Source organism: Nicotiana sylvestris, chromosome 12 (assembly GCF_000393655.2).
Source record: "Nicotiana sylvestris chromosome 12, ASM39365v2, whole genome shotgun sequence".
In the NCBI taxonomy this organism is placed as follows: Eukaryota; Viridiplantae; Streptophyta; class Magnoliopsida; order Solanales; family Solanaceae; genus Nicotiana; species Nicotiana sylvestris.
This window is the reverse complement of record NC_091068.1, coordinates 117,367,408-117,389,502: the sequence shown is the minus strand read 5'-3', so window position 1 is coordinate 117,389,502 and position 22,095 is coordinate 117,367,408. Positions and strand designations below refer to the sequence as shown.

General features: G+C 35.5%; 1 protein-coding gene across 1 annotated transcript; it reads right to left on the bottom strand.

The window, feature by feature from the left end:
• Nucleotides 1–6,605: 6,605 nt before the first annotated feature.
• LOC138883596 (uncharacterized) lies at nucleotides 6,606–11,488 on the bottom strand. The gene is made up of 2 exons (XM_070164291.1): nucleotides 11,140–11,488; nucleotides 6,606–6,706 (listed from the first exon to the last, which is right to left on the bottom strand). Exons 1-2 carry the CDS (start codon nucleotides 11,486–11,488, stop codon nucleotides 6,606–6,608), a joined length of 450 nt encoding a protein of 149 aa, XP_070020392.1.
• Between the last annotated feature and the right edge of the window lie 10,607 nt (nucleotides 11,489–22,095).

Below are 22,095 nucleotides of genomic sequence, written 5' to 3'. Positions count from 1 at the left end.
ACTTCCGCACAATTTAACATGTGTGAATCTTTTTGTATTTCCTTTAAAATGGGACTAAAATGTTAATTACATTTCCAAATGTCCACTTATTGAATCATTATAACATTTACATGCATACATAATCGTCGAACCCTTCACTCCATTAGAGCTTTTCGTTTTAAGTTTCCCCTTCTCACCCCTAAGGCCGGCCAAAATATAAGATCCAATATATAGAAACGACTTTTATGGAAAAGAAAACTAGTGTGTGAGAGAGAGAAACTCTAATCATTTTTAGTTTTGTGCTTCTACGTAATACAATAAATGACAGCCCATTACACAAAGCATCCCGCATTCACGTACAAAAACGTTTTCAATTTTATGTGTTCAGGATTTTAAAATAATGACTTCAAGTGCTAATGACTAGATTCTAAATTTAATATTTGCACACATTTAATATTTTTCTTAACATAAATATAGTATTTGAGCAAAATCTACTAAGTTCGTCCGAACCCATAGCTCGATTTCTGCCTTTGCCACTGTTCACGTAGGGTCTAGGGAAGAGCCGTACCCCAAGGGTTGTGATGTATGTATTAGTGGTTGCTTCTAAGGTTCGAACCCAAACCTATAGATCACACATAAATAACAACTTTATCATTGCTCCAAAGCTCCCTCCTACCGTGTGATACAATCTCCAAGTATTTTTTTTTTCCTTTCCTTTCCTTTTTTCCTTCCCCCTTAAAGGATACACCTAAATTTTCTTTTTGATATCCAGAATACACGAAATGTGGTGTAAGTGGCAACAGCTTTAGATGGGCATTTAGCAAAAGATGGAATACAGTGGGGAAGAAGATTGTCGTTATGAGTAGAGGCTTCATCATGAGAACAAAGAAAACAAATTTGCTCAACAAGCAAAACCCTTATAATAGCTATAGGGTTTTCATTAATTCGCTTTTCTTTTTCTTTTTTTATGTTGTCTTTAATGAATTCCCACTTTTGCCTTTTACTTTTTCCATTGTTTTCTTCTTTCACATCGATTTGGTCAAAGTTAAAGGGATAACATCATTGGAACATCAACAACTATTTATAATATTTCTCATATATTTATTGCTCACATCCTTATTAATGACTAATCATTTCTATATATATAGCTTATTATTTGACTAGCCCTTGTTAAATGCATTATGTTAAATTTATTTAAGGAGGAGAAAGAAGGAAATGCGTATCAATTTCTTGTTCTTGAATTGACCGAGAGAAAAGAGCAAGAAGGAAGTCTTTTGACATTAGCATCGTTAATGGACTATTTATTTTTCTTTTCCAAGATATTTTGGGCGTTACAACACCACAAAAAGTCCTACAATATTAAGGAAATTTGAGACTTTCAAATTAAAATGCCGAAGTTAGAAAGTTATGTTAATATGAAATATGGAATCTGACGCACTTAACGATGGGGTATTTTACATAAATAGCAAGTTCGATTCGCAGTTTTTTTTACCCCATATACATTGAGTATACACTTATTGAATAATGATATGTACATATATTGTATATTCGTAAACTATTTTTAGTTTAAGAGGTTGGACGATCGAGCAAATGTACATATATTATATATTCGTAAACTATTTTTAGTTTAAGCAGTTGGATGATCGAGCAACTGCTTAGATTAATTCTTCTATAAGACTTCATATTTCGAATGCGAAAAAATAAATGGACTATAACAAAATTTCTAACTCAAACTCATAATATTTAAATCCTCCGTGCCCTTTGATTATATAAAATGAGACGGAATAGCATTTGAAAGGATGTGATACAGTTGAATATTGCTTGCCAACTCTCACAAAACATTCCCAAAACAAAAGTAGAAAGAGGTGGGCCTGAGAATATGATCTGGATTCTGGAGCCCATTTCTTTGGATGGATAATTGCTTCTCTAGGTGGTGTTCTTTCGGATCCGACCCAAATAAAGGTATTATCATTGAGACCATAATTCAGCCCGAGTACATGCCACGTGTCGACGTAAGGTCTCAATCGCTACTTTTGTTTTTGTTTTAGTACATTTACTTTAGAAGAGCGTGCGGTATTGAAATTGTCATTATAAAAATATTTCTCCATAAAAAAGAAGAGCTTTTATTTTCTAAATCATCTTTCGGTATTTGATGGAATACAAAAGTATATGATATATGGTACCTCGTACAATCAGTATATAGTGTATAGGGTAGCCTGTTGGTGATACTAATGTTAAAGATTGAGAACTACACCTATGTGTTTGGTATGACCAACAAAAATTCTTTTATTTTATTTTTTATTTCAGTATTTGTTTACCTTGGTTGGGGCTTCCCTATTAATGGGTAGGCAAATATCGTCAGAATACTATCTTCATATATTATCTTACATTTTGTACGAATAACATATGTCACCAATATTTATATCCAACCAAACGCTGAAAAATAATTCAATAAATATTTTTTATAATTTGAAACACTAGCAGATATTTTATTTGAGTTCCTAAACATATTCGTTGCTAATCGAGTGATCCATACAATATACAAAAGAAAAAAAAAACTTTAAGTATCTAAGATTATTCTCTAGTAATAAGATCCCAGTTTCAGCAATAATTTTATTTGATTTATAATTTGAATTTCCGTTTTTCTCTAATTCAGTTCTTCCACCTAAGCGAACCTTAGTAAAATTCAAACATTGACGAAAATATTTTCAAAAAAATTGTGCTCCATCATACCAATCATTTGTGTCTCGAAATAAAAGAAATTTACCAAAATCATAAACATGGAAACCAATGATCTTAAGAATTGCTGAATCATGTAGACAAAAAGGAGGCCAATTGGGGTTCACGGGCCAACTATCGAGTTCCTAAGTCCAATTGGTGATGGCTCCCCAGCCTGGCCCATAGATAAAACCGATTTTGATGGATATGTTGGACAGGGCAAACAAGCCCCTGAGTCCATGGACAGTCCTCCCAATTAGGAATTGTATTAATAAAACAAGAAGAATTAATTTAAGAGAAATTTTCATAAAGCACTATCTTTTGTAGTAATTAGCCATCTATAAATACCATTTGCAATATTACGGATTATAGATACCTTTTATGTGGTTATAAGATGTATTTGATGTATTTAAGCTATTGTATTCATGAATACAGTAGCAAAAATAGGCGTGAATCAGGGAAGTCCAACTAATCAGTTGTTGTATTCGAGTGTATTCGACTGTATTCATGGAGTAAAACATGGGATTACAACTGGACAGATTATTATATTCGACTGTATTCACGACGTGAAATGGGGGATTACACTGTTTTTAAAACGGAAAGTGAATCAATTAGCATAATAGACTCCTAATATAACTCAACAAACTCAATTATAACACACAAATTTTGTATTTTCAGTTACAAAAAAGATTCTCAACCGAAAAATACCCCAAAAACATAGCAATCTTCAGAGAAATTATATAATACATCTGAATACATAAATTATATTAATTAAAAAAAACATATAAATACATTCATGGCATATAGCGAGACAGTGAATACAATAAAATACATAGAATACAACGGGATACATTGAAATACAATGATAAAAAAGATAGTGAATACAATGAAATACATGAAATACAACGAGACACATTGAATTACAATAAAAAAAGACAATGAATGCAATGAAATACATTGAAATATATTAACAGAAAATCAAGTTGCTCAGGCCTAAACTCCATCGTCTTTGTTCAAGAACAAACCAACCGGATTATATGTCGGCGGCTGCTGTTCAAGAATCAGTTTAATATCGGCGGCTGCTGTTGTTGGTGAGAATTTTGAACATAGCAATCTTCAAGAATCAGTGCATCTATTATAATGGGATGGGGGCTTTGAACAAGAATCAGTTTTGACTGATAATTAATATATCTACAAATCAAGGAAACAAGGGATAGAGAAAAGGAGGGAGGAGAAAATCAATTTTATTGGCATAAAGATTGTTGGTGACAATCAGATGCTTTGCGGCCATTGGTGAAAGTTCAAGATGCTTGTAATTGTTACAGACTCAAGATCGGGGATTCTTCTTTGCGGCCATTGGTGAAAGTTAATCGGAGGAAGAGATTTGAAATTTTAATGGGATGGGGGAAGAGAATGGGATGTATTAAAGTAGAGAGGGAAAGAAAATAGTGTAACTGATTAGCGTATTTAGTGGCTTAGGGTTAGGAGGTAACCAAAATTAAATATTTTGCTATAAACCTTAAAAGGTATCTATAAAATATAATTTTTTTAAATAATATTTATTTAAAATAAATAAGGTGTTAACCTTTGCTATAGAAGGTAAAAATATATAGCCAAGCTTAAACTAAAAATAGACAACAAAACCATGTATAATTTATATATATCGACTAGAAAAAATATACTCCTAGAATGGATATGGCCAGCTTTTTTATAAACTAACTTTTGCTAAATGTTGGTTAACATTGCATATTTATAAAGACAACATAACTTACGCTTTATGTAAAGTCCTTAGATGTTCTCAATTTGTACAATATATAGATTACTTAATTTTTTTTTTCTTCAGATAAGTCTTTTTTATAGACAAGTGAGCGATAGCATGTCTATTTTGTTCCTTGCTAGTAGGATTTTATAATTAATACTAAATTAGTATACATGCCTACGCTCGCGCGGATGTAAAATAAACTAAAACATACTTAATTATTAGTGTAAAATAAACCAAAACATACTTAGTTATTAATATCATAATATTTGTATAAAATATTAATTTCACCGATCAAACTTCTTCTAACATCTATTAATTTATATTAGTTCTTCTTTTCACATATATTTTTACCAGAAAACACAACATTCCAATTAAGCATGAAAAAACCTATTTTAATTAGAATATGTTACCTTAAATAAGAAAAATAAAATTGACATAAAGAAGGGATAAGAAAAATAAAAAATAAAGCTAATGAGAAAGAGAAAAGAAAAGATAATGTAAAAATTTAAGGATGTAAACGTAAATTGCAGATGCCTATATTCATAAAGTTAATTACATCTTTTCGTATACATCAAGTAAAAACCCTAAAAAGGAAAGAGAGCTAAAAATAAAATAAAAAAAGAAGTGGAAAAAAGAAGAAGAAAAAAAAAAATCATTAAATGTATCATGTTCTTTAAGGTCTTTCTCTTCTTCTTTCCTTTACTTGATTTTATTCCTTTATCTCTATCTCCTATTCATATCTTAGTTATTTTTTGATACTACATAGTGTGATTGTCTTGTGAAATGTACTTTCATCTTAGAAGCATAACGAATGAAAATAATTTAATGCCTTACTTATAATAACATTAATAGGGTAAGATCAGAAAGGCTATAAAGTAATTTATTTTTCTTGTATCATTTTACGATTGTCATTACTAAGTGATGAACATATATATTAGATCGATGGCAAGAGAATAATGATTGAATTAAGATGTTAACGACCAAATTTCCCATTTACTAATTATTGAAAATTAAAGAAAAAAATAATAATTGAAAGAAACGAAAGGGGAAATAAATTTTGACTTCCATCTTATTTCTTTTCTATTCTCTTATCTTCTTCTTTCCTTTTTTTTTTCTCTTTTGATTTTTATTTAAATTTTATTTATCTTTCCGCATAATAAGTAAGGGTGCTCCAAAATCTCATAAAAGAAGCAAACCAGAGGACAATAATCTTTCAACTATGCATATTCGACATAATTTTCAAATAAGATGGTTTATTTACGAAATGTAGAAAAACCATAATTTTTCTACCACTAAACTTACGAAAGTGCACGTCATGTGTTCTCTTTATTGTTCTAATGGAAGTATGGAACACTATTTTTTTCTCCCCTTTCCATGGGATATAAATGATAAGGAAGAGAAAATTTTCTATTCTACAACAAAGCTAACACAAGGATATTAAATTTATGTGGATATTTGCAGTCTATTTTGGTCTTTGCCACTCCGCTAGTTGAACAAGGTCTACCTCTAGCACTGTATTCTATAGCCTTTTGTTTTATGCCCAGACTCTTAAAGATGAACACGAACATAATATTTATGTGATATGCTCCCCCTTAAAGAGTTAAACACATTTCTCAAAGATTGAGTGAATTTATGAAACAATCTTTTTTTAATAAAAAAAAATATTACAACCAGATATAAACAGATGAAAATTAACAGCATTATGAGAGGGTTTTGATGGATTGGCAAGGATAATATCTGCATGATTACAATGAATTAGATTAAACATAGTCCATCCAAATATTTACAAATATTTTCATTAGAAGAAGAGGAAAAAAAAACATATCAGATGCTCAAAAACTAATATGGTCATTGACATTGCAAATGTATTCATCCAAATGAAATTTCATAAAAAGAAAAGAATACAAGAAAGTCATAAAAATCTTATTATCTGTTACAAGTGCAGATAGCAATAATTTTGAATAACGAACCTAACTTTAAAAAAAAGAAAGAAGGAAAAGTCCATCTCTGAATTTTCATTAAAAAGAATACAAGAAAGACATACGTATAAGATATCTATCCACATATAGTTTGAAGAATTTGGCATACCAACGATAACTTTCCTTCTAATTTGAAAAAGAAGTGATAAACAACAATGCTTTTATCATTACACCAATTCCCAGTACTCTTCTCTCCATCCAAGCTCAAATATTGGAAGATCATCCTTCCACTCTCCATTGCTAGCTGCTGCCCCTGTAAGAAGGACCTCTAGCCCATCCAAGAAGTTCACAAAAGTTAATTAGCGAAGAAAAAATAATTTTTAAAAAAACAAACAGTATATTTAGGGGAAAACAAAATAGAAAAGATAGATCATCAAAGAAATACTAAATAAATGCATATCTGTTAAGTAGAACCCAAACCCAATATCTGCAAAAGAAAATAAATTACCGATGACAAATTTATATTTAAAAAAAAAAAACGAAAATACTCGCACACCTACACAAGCAAATAATGAGAATCCAAAAGTAGAAAAAACAGAAAAAGGTATAGGAGTAGCAATTAGTTAGCAGCTATATTTTCTCTTCCATGGAAACATATATATTACTATAGGATTCTTGAAACTGAACCGATTTTTGGAAAACAAAACATCATCATAACGGTTTAGTATTAAAGTCTCTCGCTTTAATGCATTTAGAAAGTTCATTATTTTTTCAAGAATTCCTAAAAATGAACTGTTACAATAAACGGTTGTTTATTAAAGTCTTCCCCTTTAAAGGCATATATTTATATATCTATATATATATTGTATTAAAATGAGAGAAAATTCTAAAAAATCTAAGAAAATAGATAAATGCAAATCCTAGATGAGGAGAGGTGCCACATCAACATTTCTATTCCCAACTTTATCTTTATATATATATATATATTGATTCATAATAGAATGCCCAAATTTCTTCACGTTAACATAATACAATATAATCTCTTGGCACATGTGCTTTTCTTTATATAGTCAACAATGAAGTTAGAAATGGTTCACGGCCTAGACAAGAGTAACATTCTGAATACTAGAATTCAAACTTGAGACAATACAATTGAACTTTAACCTCTTATAATGATTCTTAAAGGACCTACTAACTCATGGTCAATCTATTGAAGTTTCAAATAACGTTTAATTATCAGTGCAACCTATTAATGAGAGACATGATTATTTTTATTATTAAATAATAGTTCATTTTTCACAAAATTATTTTTGCTTCCCCTTAATTTTGTACCTTTATAACCTCATAACCTAAACATTGTTAGAACTATTTAGCGTAACATATCGTGCATAATCATTCATTTAAATCCAGTATGTCTAAATAAATTATTTTTTTCTTTTACCTCCAAAGATGCAGATGGCCTTTCTGCAATTGCAGACAATACAGGTCTCACGCAAAATATGACTAATTTACCACAAAGCTTAATGAGAAAGACAAGAAGATAGTACCTTTATTTAATATTTTCCACTTTTAACTGATGTGGTGCTTCAACAAAAAAAGTTTGTAACTCAATAATCTGATCATCATGAGCAGAAAACTACTTTCTGGGAGAAATTTTGGAGGTTTGGAAGGTTCTCAATTCTCATGAACTGTAAACTGAGGAACTCCACGTCCTCAATTTCCTTACCGAACGCTTTGAGGATTGGTAGATCTACAATATTACGACCCGAAATTCTACAATCGGGATTATGATTGCGCCTAACATTTCACTTGCTAGGCAAGCCAACATTAGCTAAATAATTTATCCAGTTTTAACAATTCAATTTAAAACATTAATGGAAATAAACTATAATAACCTAAAATGGAATAATAAAGTTTCAAACGACGAAATGTAACATATCCCAAAATTTGGAGTAACGAATACATGAGCATCTAGAGTGCTATAGATAAAGTTTGAACCAAATACAATTGTTTGAAACTACATAAACAGTAAAGATAGAACGGAAAGGATGTTCAGAGCTGCAGACGCCATGCATCTATACCTCAAGTCTCCAAAGATAGCTAAATCCGAGCAGTCTCGCTACGCACCGCTGAGATCAACTTCGGTATCTGTACAAGAAGTGTAAAAGTATAGTATAAGTACAACTGACCCCATGTACCCTATAAGTGCGAGCTTAATCTTGATGAAGTAGTGACGAGGCTATGTCAGGTCACTCACAAATAACATGTGCGAAATGATAATAACAGGAGAAAAAGAATAGAAAAAAGCAATAAACTCATTAAACGGATCCGAAAACCAACTACCAGAGAGCCCAGAATAACAAAGCCTCAGTCTCATATTACAATACCAAGAATGACTCTACAATCTCAAACAAGTACAATACAACATATATATCAAATTCGTGGTGGCGTGCAATCCGATCCCACCATATCATTATCTGTTCATATCATAATCCGGCCTTATTCCTTCTTATCATTTAAGTACTGTTCAATACCGTTGCGGCGTGCACCCGATCCCCAAAAAATTTCAAACCATTAACTCAAAAAATTCAATAACAATACTTGCAAAGTATCAACACATAGGGGCAAAATGTACAAATAATAAAAAACCACAGTATAAACGGTGAATACCCAACATCTCGGAATCTCAAACAATGGAAACAGGAAAAAATGGTGATAGTTAAAATATATAATTAAATAAATTGAAACAAGTAGCAAATAAGCAGTAACACAAAACATGTAACAGTTAAATAATAAATCAAGGCAAGTAACAGTTAAATAATAAGTAACAAATATTACATAGATGTCAAGTAAAAACATGTAACATATAAAGAATATAACACGAAATAATATGGAATAAATAAAAACATGGAAGTAAATACTCCAACCCCCTATGCTAAATCCTGTGACAGCACATATACACTTGTCACCTTGCATATACGCCGCCTACCCATATAATACACATAACAAATAATTCAACAAGTTCTAATTCCCTCAAGTCAAGGTTAGATACAACACTTACCTCACTCTCCAACCAAATCAAGGCACAACCGTGGCTTTTCCTTTAGAATTAGCCTCCACACCAATTAAATCTAGCCAAATATGGTTCAAATAATTCATATTAGGCTTTAGAAACTACCCACGAGTAAAAAAAGATTCAATCTTTAATAATTTCAAAAAAGATAAACGAGCTCGCTTGGTCGAAACCCTAGATTCGGACCAAAATCAAATTACCCATTCACACCCGAGCCTGATTATGTGATTAGCTTTGAAATTAAACCTCAATTTGAGGTCTAAATCTTAATTTCTCAAAATCCCCTATTTTTACCTAGATCCCTAATTTTTTCTATGAAAAATATTAGATTAAAGGTTAAAATCAATGGGTGTTTATGGAAATGTAATAAAATAAGTTAAAATTTACTAACCAATGAAGTTGGAAAACCTCTTCAAAATCGCCTCTAGGCCGAGCTCTAACTTGAAAATGGTAAAAATACCGACTTTCAATTATTTTAATACCTGAGCGTCAGATGTTCCTTGTGTTCGTGGAGCACTTGACGCGTTCACAAAGAACAGTGGCCCGGATGGCCCACGCGTTCGCGATGTACCCTTCGTGTTCGTGAAGGCTTAACCCCCTGGCCTTCACGTTCATGAGCCAAGGCTTGTGTTCGCGATGAGTAACAGATTGCCTTCCTCTCAGAACCCCATAACTCTACACGTTCGTAAGAGGATGGACGTGTTTGCGAAGGGTAAACCCCCACTACTTCATGTTCGCGACCCAGTCCCCGTATTTGCGAAGAACAATTCCGTCCCAGCCCACGTTTCCTCTTCGTGATCACGAGAGTAGATTTGCGGTCGCGAAGCACATCACACCAGACACCAAAAACTATTGAAAACCAACAATCTCCTATGTCTGAAATGGTCCGTAGCCTATCCGAAACTCACCTGAGCCCCTCAGACTACAAACAAAACATGCACATAAGTGTAATAGCATCATACAAAAGTGCTCGCACGATCAATATACCAAATTAACATCTAGATCTATGAATCAGACATTAAATGCATGAAATTTTAAATAAAACTCAAGAAACTCTAAAATCACAACCAATCGTTCGAATCCTATCAAACCAATTACAATTTATACTAAATTTTACAAACAAGTATCAAATAACAAAACAGACCTATACCAAATTTCAGAACCAATATCCGAATCCGATAACCACAAAATCAACCTTTGGTCAAACCTAGGAAATTTTAAAACCTTCAAATAGCTTTCAGCAAAATGAGTCAAATCACAAATCACCCTAGGGACCTCTGATTTCAATTCCGGGCATACGCCAAAGTCCAAAATCACAATATGAACCTACTAAAATTGTCAAAATACCGATCCGGGGTCATTTTCACAAAATGTTGACCGTTGTCAACTTAAGTATTTTTTAAAGCTAAAAGTCATATATGTTTTTTAAATTTTTACGTAAAAGCTTTCAGAAAAAGACATGGACTATGCACGTAAATCGATGAATATCAACTGAAGCTAATAGAGGTCTCAGAATATGAAAATAAGGGCCAGTACTCAAAATCTGTCAGGTCATCACATTCTCCAACTCTAAAAGAAACGTTCGTCCTCGAACAGACATAGAAAAGTACTTGGACTGGTGAAAAGGTGTAGGTATCTACTCTACATATCGAATTTTGACTCTCACGTAGCTGCCTCGATCGACTGACCTCTGCACTGCATACACATAGAAGGATAACTCTTAGGCCTTAACTTCCGGACCTGCCAGGCTAGAATAGCCACTAGCTCCTTCTTATAAGTTAAATCCTTGTCCAATTGGATTGAACTGAAATCTAATACATGAGATAGATCACCATAATACTTTCGGAGCATGGAAACATGGAATATCGGGTGAACTGCCGATAAGCTAGGTGGCAATGCAAGTATGTCAGCCATCTCAACAACTCTCTTAAGGATCTCAAAAGGACCAATATACCTAGGGCTCAACTTGTCCTTCTTCCCGAACCTTATCACCCCTTTCATGGGTGAAACCCACAACAAAACCCTCTCTCCCACCATGAATGCTACATCACGAGCCCTATGACCATCATAAATCTTCTTCCTAGATTGGGTTGTATGAAGCTGATCCTAAATCAACTTGACTTTCTCCAAGGAATCCCGAACCAAATCAGTATCGAACAACCTAATCTCTCCAAGCTCAAACCAACCAACTTGAGAATGACTCTGCCTCCCATATAAGGCCTCATAAGGAGCCATCTAAATAGTTGATTGGTAGCCGTTATTATAGGCGAACTCGGCAAGCAGTAGAAATTGATCCTAGGAACCTCCGAAATCAGTAACACAAGCACGTAGCATATCCTCCAAGATCTGAATGGTGCACTCAGACTAGCCGTTTGTCTAGGGGTGAAATGCCATACTCAACTCAACTCGGATGCCTAAATCATATTGCACAGCTCTATAGAAATGCGATGTAAACTGCATGCCTCTATTAGAGTTAATGGACACCGGCACATTGTGAAAATTCACAATTTCTCGGATATTGATCTGAGCCAGCTGCTCTGAAGAACAGGTAGTCGCCACCAGAATGAAATGTGCCGACTTGGTCAACCTATCTACAATGACCAACATTGCGTCAAATTTCTTCAAAGTCTATGGGAGCCCAATAAGGAAATCCATGGTAATACGCTCCTACTTCTACTCGGGAATCTCAAGTCTTTGAAGCAAACTGCCCGGCCTCTGATTCTCGTATTTCACTCATTGTCAATTCAAACACCGAGCCACATACTTTACTGTATCTTTATTCATTTTTTTCCACCAATAATGTTGTCTCAAAACCTGATGCATCTTAGCGGCACTCGGGTGAATGGAATACTGCAAACTGTGGGCCTCTTCAAGAATCAACTCACGAAGCCCATCCATATCGGGCACTCAAATCCGACCTTGCATCCGCAATACCCCATCATCTCCAATAGAAACCTCCTTGGCATTGCCGTGCTGCACTGTGTCCTTAAGAACAAGCAAATGGGGGTCGTCATATTGATGCTTTCTGATTCTCACATAAAACGAAGATTGAGAAACCACGCAAGTAAAAACTCGATTGAGCTCCGAAATATCTAACATCATGAGCTGATTTTCCAAGGCCTGGACATCTAATGCTAGGGATCTCTCACCGACTAGAATATATGCAAGGCTACCCATACTCTCAGTCTTTCTACTCAAGGCATCGACCACCACGTTGTCCTTCCCAGAATGGTACAAAATGGTGATATCATAGTCGTTTAACAGCTCTAACCACCTCTGCTGCCTCAAGTTTAGGTCCTTTTGCTTAAACAAGTGCTGTAGACTCCTATGATCTGTGAATACCTCACATGACTCGTCGTAGAGGTAATGCCTCCAAATGTTCAATGCATGAACAATAGCTGTCAACTCTAAATCATGAATGGGGTAGTTCCTCTAATGAACTTTCAGCTGCCGAGATGCGTAAGCAATCACCCTACTACCTTGCATTAATATCGCACCAAGCCCAATACATGATGCATCACAATATACAATGTAAGGCCCCGAAATATGCTGCTTATACTCCTCTCGACTGCGAGAGAAAACCAAAATATCATCAATGAAAATGGTCATAAATAAATCCAAATAGGGCTTGAACACCCGGTTCATCAAGTTCATAAATGTTGATGGGGAATTTTTCAAGCCAAATGACATCACTAAGAACTCATAGTGATCATACCAAGTTTGAAAAGCCATCTTAGGGATATCCGATGCCCTAATCTTCAATTGATGGTATCCAAATCTCAAATCAATCTTTGAAAACACTTTGGCACCCTGAAGTTGATCAAATAAGCATCAATCCTCGGCAAAGGAGATTTGTTCTTGATAGTGCCTTTGTTCAACTGCCGATATATTCAATACACATCCTCATTGTCCTGTTCTTATTCTTCTTCTTCACAAACAACACCGGTGCACCCCAGGGCGAGACACTAGGTCAAATGAATCACTTATCAAGAAAATCCTGCAACTGCTCCTTCAGTTCCTTCAACTCAACTGGGGCATACGGTATAGTGAAATAGAAATGGGCTAAGTACCCAGAGCCAAGTCATTACATAAGTAAATAACTTTTCGGGTGGTATCACCAGCAAATATGCAGTAAACACCTATGGAAACTCACGCACAACAGGTACTGAATCCATAGAAGAAACCTTCACACTAGGATCATAGATATTAGCCAAATATGCTAGACATCCCTTCTCGACCATATGTTGAGCCTTCACATAAGAAATAACCTGCTAGTATAATGGCCAGGAGTCCCTCTCCACTCTAATCGAGGCAACCCCGGTATGGATAAAGTCACTGTCTTAGCGTGGTAGTCTAAAATAACTTGATAAGGTGACAACCAATCCATGCCCAAAATAACATCAAAGTCCACCATATCAAGTAGTAGAAGATATATACTAGTCTCAATGCTTCCGATAGAAACTACACACGAGTGATAAACACAATCTACTACAATAAAATCTCACACAAGCGTGGACACATAGACATAAGCGCTCATAGAATCACGAGGCACAACCAGATATGAAGCAAAATAGGATGACACATATGAATAGGTAGAGTATGGATCAAATAAAACTAAGGCATCCATATGGCAAACCGAAATAATACTTGTGATGGCGGCGTCAGATGACTCGGTCTAAGGTCTGGCTGGGAATGCATAAAAATGGGGCTGGGCTCCACTACTCTAACCTTCGTCCCTCGGGCGACTTCTAGCTGGATGGCCTCCACCTCTAATGGCCTGACCTCCACCTCTAGCTGCCTGACCCTCGCCTCTAGCTGGTTGTACAGGCGGTAGAGCAACCAGTCCCGACATAATGGCACGAGGACCCTACTTAGGGCCATTGCTCATCAATTTAGGACAATACCTCCTAATGTGACATGTACCTCCACACTCAAAGCATTCTCTCAATTGTTGAGGCTGCTAAAGTTGAGACTGACCCTGACAAAATGGATAACCACTGTAGTGACTCTATAGTAGTGGTACACTAATAGGAGCTAAAGGTGTAATAAATGCTGGCTGCTCCAAACAATACCCATGTGAACCATGACTGCCTGAAATACCATGGGATGCCTAAAGTGCTGACTGAATCGGCCTAGGAGGATGGCCTCTACCAAATGAAACTCTACCTCCAAATAATGCACCACTAAAACCCCCAAAGTGATGAGGCCTCTTCTTAGATACAACCTCTCCATCCTAACTACGAATCATCTCGATCAGCCTAGCAATCTCTATGGTCCTCTAGAAATAAATATCATCCCCAGTCTCCGAGGCCATCTATAGACTGATATCGAAAGTAAGTCCATCAATGAATCTCCTCACCCTCTTCCTCTTAGTATGGCGATCTTGATCCATTGGGTAATAGTCATACTACCATGCTGAATGCACTCGAACAGCCTGTGGTACCCCTCTCTTAGAGTGAAAGGAATAGACTTCTCTAGAAATAGCTGCTAAAACGGATCCCAAGTGAGGGGCGGCGAACCTGCTGGTCTGCTTCGCTCATAATCTTGACACCAACTCTTGGCAGAACCGATCATCTAAACACTGCAAAGTTAACCCCATTGGTCTCAATAATGTCAATGTTCGCAATACCTCGTAGAAGTGGTCTAAATAATCTTGTGGTTCCTCAGAAAGTGCACTACTAAAATGAACAGGGAAGAGCTTTGTGAACTTATCTAACCTCATCAATCCCTCAGAAGACATCGTGGGCCTCTTCCCGGTATGTGTAGCAATAATAGGCTGAACTACCCCAACTGGTGGAACTGATGGAGTCTAATATATGGGATCCATCTGGTCTGGAGTGTGAGTAGCGGGAGTCTGTGCTCCTCCCCCAGCCTAAGAGACAGCTTGTGCTACCGAAAATGCACCGGTCTGGGCCATAATCTCAATGAGGCCCACTGAGTGGACTAGAGTGTTCTGAAGTAGGGGAATGACTATGAATTCCTCTGAGACATGAGCGGGTCCAATTGGTGTGGTCTGAAATAGGATCTCTTCCTCATGATCAATCTGAGGCTCCACAGTGGATGCTACTGCACGTGCTCTAAGCTAAACTCCGCCTCTGACTCGCCCCCTACCTCAACCCCGACCCCTACCCCTGGTAGTGGCTATAACTAGTGCCTCTGGCTCCTACCCAACTGTAAGTGTTGTGCATGTTCTCACTATCTGCGTGAGAACAAGAAATGAATGATTCAAACATCAATGATAGAATAAAATCGCACGATAGAGAAATAAAGAAGCAAAATTTTCCTAAAGCTCTATCGCCTCTAGAAGATAAGTACAGACGTCTCTGTACCAATCCTCCAGACTCTACTAATCTTTCTCATGACTCATGAGACATATGCAACCTAGAGCTCTGATACCAACTTGTCATGACATGGATCCCACCCTTAGGACCGTGATGGAGCCTAACCTTTCACATTATAGGCAAACCAACATTAACTAAATTATTTATCCAGTTTTAACAATTTATTTTAAAATATTAATGGAAATAAACTATAATAACCTGAAATGGAATAATAAAGTTTCAAATGACGAAATCTAGCATATCCCAGAATATGGAATCACAAATATATGTGCATCTAGAGTGTTACAGATAAAGTTTGAACAAAATACAACTATTTGAAATTACATAAACAGTGAAGATAGAATGGAAGGGGACTTTAGGACTGCGGACGCCATGCATCTATACCTCAATTCTCCAATGATAGATAAATTTGAGCAGTCTCATTATACGTCATTGGGATCAACTTTGGTATCTTCACAAGAAGTGCAGAAGTGTAGTATGAGTACAACCGACCCTATGTACTCTGTAAGTGTCGAGCCTAACCTCGACGAAGTAGTGACGAGGCTATGGAAGGTCAATCAGAAATTACCTGTGCAACGTAATAATAACAAGAGAAAAAGGAATAGAATAAATCAATAAACTCATGAAATGTATCCGAAAACCAACCACTAGAGAGTCCGGGATAACAAAGCCTCAAGTCTTATATTACAATACCAAGAATGACTCTATAATCTTAAACAAGTACAATACAATATATCAAATCCGTTGCGGCTGATAAGTAGAGATTTTGACTGCTTATTCGCACCTTTTTGCTCTTGTCTTAGTCCGAAAGTATCGAATTGTGTTCCCAAAACTAATGAAATCGTGCAAATTGCAGGAATGCTGGAAGTTTGGTCTCCCATGATGAATTCCGACTCAAAAAGAAGCCTTCCGAAGCACAAGGCAATAAAGGGCACTGAAGCAAAGATGTGCAGTCCGCAGAAGGAATTCTGCGACCGTAGAGGAAATTGCAGATCGAAGAATTCTATCTATGGCCGCAAACTAAGAATCAAAACCCAACATGATTTTTAGCAATGTGATCGGTCCCAAGCTTGCACTACTATTGAGTAGCGAGGATGGTCGATGTAGTTTTACCCAACAAGGTCGGGATCGAATCCACAAGGAGTTAATTTGTTTGGAGTTAGGTTTATATCCGAGTCTATGCAGGATTTGCTCTTAATTAAACTTCCACTCATGGTTGGTTTATTTTCTACTTCTACTTCTATTCTATAGCATGCAATAGTTAAAACTAAGTACAATGTTTTTGATATTGATTTTCAAGGGTTTAAAGGGACTAGGGCAGTGACTTTCACATAGATGAATATCTAATAGGTAGCAAGAATCTAGGACAATCATGTGATTAATTGGGATCGTAATATAGCTATCACACACGGGTACTCACTCTATACCTCTCGATAGTTTGAGTTATTTTGCCCAATTTGGCTTTCTCAAGTCCAAATGGGTATTCATGCAATTCAAGTGATTTTAGCTCAAGTCGGATATTACCATCTCTAGGTTTAACCCTTTAGTTGGGGCTATCAATTTCTTGAGTTCACCCTAATTTCTTGTTAGCCTAGTTTTCCTAGACTTAGTCCCCCTTTCTCAAGTAGAGACTAAGTCATAAAGGCATAAATCAGTGTTTGCAACCACTAATTCAATAGTTCTAGAAAGAACTAGGCTAAATATCACTAACTCATACACATTCAAGCCCTAAAATTGGACACCCATGAAATACCCACACTAGGGTTGGGTTACAACCCTAGCTATGGGTTTAGCTACTCATGGAAATAGCATAAATCAAAGATGAAATAAAGATAAAATCCATAACTAGATTAAAAGATTATAAGCTAATGTTAAAAGTTGAATCTATACAAAATTGCCCAAAATGGTATTTCCAGCCGTCTCACATACTCAGCAAAAATTAAACCTAACCTAAAAATGTGAAAAATATCTATTTATACTAAGCTAAAATTTTCGGACAAAAATACCTGTTGCGACCAAAACACTCACGCAAGTGTACGCGATCGACAAGTAATATAGTAGTAAGTAGAGTATCGTTCCCACAAGGAATTGTGATCAACTTATCGACTGATGTAGACTCAAACAATTATCAATTCAAGCTAAATTATCACAAAATATATAAAGAATCAATTTAAAACTTACTTAATAATTGCACAATAATTCAACACAAAATTACTACACCAATTTCACAATATGTTTATAACAATTTAGATAAATATATTCCCGGGTCATGGACTTGCTAGAAATTATGCTACTATTTTAGCTTAAGATGGATTTATTGAATTATCCGGGTTATTGATTATAGGGTTAATAATATTCATAAGAATCTTTCGAGTTCTTATGCATCTATTCAAGTTAAACTAATACCTATATGTCTATGGTATTAATATTAGCAAGAATGCATTTACAACTCCTATTTTTCAACCAAACAAGGCAATTAAGTATATGTCTATCTTAATTGCAAATCTTTCACCCGATGCCCAGGATTCGGATCTTGCTCTATTTGATTCTATATGCAACTAAGAATTTCCTTTGTCAAGTTTAATTCAAGATTCATAAATAATATTTCACTGTTAGCTATGAAGTAAAATAATTAGAAGCAGAATCAAATAAACAACCCATAACAATAAATTCAAGATCTTCAATCTAAGCTTCAAATAACATAATTATCTAACATCCATGACCCAAGAATACTAGAGTTTTTAGCTACTCATAATCATACAAAAATCAACAATAAAAGTTTTAAACATAATATAAACAAACAAATAGAAGAAAGTTTAGAAGAACTCTTTGAATCATTGCTCCAAGATGTTGTTCTTCTTCTCCTTTCTTAGCTCCAAGATGAAGCTCCTCCTTCTTCTATGGCTTTTTCTCCCTCAAAATCTGATCTCTCCTCTCAATAATGGAGCTTTTGCTTTATGTAAATTGAGTGGGATTAAGATGGAATTCCAATTTTACCCCTAAATAAAGTCTCTCCGGGTCGGTAGTGCGCGAACTATTGCGCGAACTACAGAGTTCGCGCACTACTTCACGCAGTATTCTGCCTCTGTTCCTTATACGCGCGAACTACTGCGCGAACTTTGTAGTTCGCGCGATTGTTAGCGCGCCTCTGAAGCTTTATTTTGTCTATTTTTTTCCATCTCGTCCTTGCGCACACTCGACTCCTAGGGGTTGTTCTTGCTCATAAATCATCCCAATATCCTCTTGAAAGTATCATTTAGGCTTCTCATCCTGCAAGGTATACATATTTTGAGTAGAACCTGTTTTTCCATCAATTAACCATAATATGACATCGGAATATAATCAAGCAGAAGCATAAACAATAGCTAAATCACCTAGATTTCGCCTATTATCAACACCCCACACTTAATTCATTGCTAGTCCTCGAGCAATCAACTAGAGAATTCTTTACTCAACCCTTTCCCTTAACGCCTTACACCTAGAACAATGTACATGTATTACGCCTAGCAGTGAACAATCCTAGCCTCAAAGCCAACTCTCAAGTGCCATGCAATATTCACACTTCCTCAAAGTACTCTACACAGAAATCAAGACTTGCTTCTCCGTCACGATTCATATGCCCTTACAATTACATCAACAAAAACTGAGTTCAATCCACCACATTCAATTCATATATTCACATATATCAAGGAAATCACTCACTCTCACAAAAGGGGTCACATGCATGCAATTGGTACCATAAGCTTGCCCTTAATGTAAATCTCTACTAAGGTAGGCTAGTTCGATCTAAAATCAATTAGGACTTTTTTATGGTTGTAATGTGGGCTAAGGGACGAGTAGGATGTATTTAGGAATAGTGACTCAACCCCTAAGCACTTTAACACATCACACGAGCAATTTTCAGCGTAAATTCTTCAACCCACTTCCCATTCATGCACAATATCATCCCACAAATACGCCCTTCTTTTTTAAGCACTCTATTAATTCATTCCCACTAGCTTGAGCAAAACACAATGTAATCATCTTTTTTTTTCTTGTCACTCAATTTCTGCTAGTGGTGTATTCGTTTACAACATAAGTACACCTTTCATCCTTTTATTGGTTCCACTCAAAAGCCACCCCACACTTATTTCCTTTTTACTTCTCTTAGCGCTCTTCTCACAATTAAAGTGCTTTAAGAGGTAAAAGGATCAAAACACTGTCAATTAAGAACAAAAGGGTATAGGCTTGTAATGCGGGTGCCAAACAAAAAGTCTGAAGGCTCAAAAGGGTTAACTAGGGGCAAATTTTATTTTTAATAAGCAATTAAGCTCAAAAAGGTCAAAGAAAGCCTAACATTATTTTTCAAACCGAGCATCACCTTAAATTTCGCTTCAACTCACATACCGGGCAAGTTCTAGACACAAGTACAATACATGGACTACACAAATACTCACCACACATGGCATATGACTCATTCCAGATCATCCCATCAAGACACTCCATTACGAGCATTCAATTCAGTACAAACATACAAATTAAGGCACTTTCAGTGAGATTCAACAATTAAGACTAAGCGTTACACTCTAGGGTCTATTGTGTTCAGGTGTGTCAACGCTATGGGTTCACTTTTCTATAGCTTATAACTCCTTATTTTTAGTCTACAAAAAATAATAATATATAAAAACAGAAATTTAAAACTACCTATGTTCGGTTCAAGATAAACCCTTGGAAAAGAACCGGGCTTAAAGAAAAACCAAGGGGGAATTTCTACACTACCTAAGAAAAAAATATATAAAAAAATCTTTTGTCATTTTCTTTAGACTCACTTCCCTCAAGAAAGTAGTCTAAAAAATCCGTCATCAGGAAGATCCTATAATTTTTCTTTTCAGTTTTTTTTTTCATATAAAAAAATTAATCTTCTAAAATACTACACAACTACGAAGAAAAGGAATAAGAAGCTAAAATACTAAAAAGCTAATTATCCAAAGGAATTCTCCCACCCCACACTTAAAAGAGTGCAATGTCCCCAATGCCCAAATAAAGCAAAAAAAAAAATAAAAATAACAAGGGTGGACAAGACACTTCCTGAAAGGCCAAAGACCGAAGCACTGACAGCTCACGGGGTACTCAGACTTCTCCCAAGGATGGTCCTTTATGCGGGTACCTCACACTAGTTCCAACCAGCTGGCTCGCATTTGCACACTTTCAGTGGCTTTTCTTCTATTCTCATAATCCTACAACAAATGCTACAAAGGTAAAAAAAAAAAAACTAAAATAAACAAAAATAAATAAAAATAAAAGAAAGCAGTAAAGCTGGGTTGCCTCCCAACAAGCGCTTTATTTTACGTCGCGGCACGATGTGAACCACTTTTTTGCCTCCACCTTGAACTTATAAATTGAGCCCCCAATTTGGCTTCAAGTCTGGCTCTATGCTTCTTTGGTGGGGCTACAAAGATAACCAGGCCAAGTAATAAATTTTTCACTCGACACTTCTCGGCCTTTGGATGAGGAATGTAATTTTTGCTTTTTGGCACAATAAATTCAAGAATATAGACACTTTCATCCTCACTCTTTGACTTCCCCATAGGGTCAGGTGGCTCGATTACTATCTTACTATCTAAACACAATGTGAAAAAATGATTGGAATGAGGTCTAATGTGCCATAACTCATGAATTTTACTACTATTTACATCCCCATTTATACAAACACTCAATTCTTCTAAAGTAATGTTATCTACTCCCTCACATGACTCTAGAACACTCTTCTTAACATGGACATCCTCAAGAAAAATATGATCTAATGATTGTTATTCTTGTTTTAGCTCCTCTATTTGGTCTAGAAGATTTTTTTCAGCTTCATACAACTCATCATTAAATTGTTGGGCATTACACGCATCAACCTTTGCACTCAATTCTGAATCCATGTTATGCACAACCAAGCCAAAATTATCACTTTTTTGTGCAAGCTCATCTCTCTCCTTAGACCAATCTTTCATCACCGTTGTTAGTAAACAACGTCGTTTCGCAGAATCCACTAATCGAGAATATCCGTCCCAATACCAACCCTTACTCCCATATTCAAATTCAGATGTCCAAAAGGTGAGGTCATGACTAGCCAAAAAATACGGGCCATAAAAATCTTTGATTAACCAAGCGTCTTCATTATTAACTTTACCTCTGTATATTTCATCCTCAGATGTCATCCTGAGAGAACTAGAAACATACTAAGAGAAAAATCAAATAGTTATAAAAATAACATATTTACAAAAAGAAAAGAAAATAAACTTGTAAAGATAATAATAAAAGTCTAACCCAGAAGAA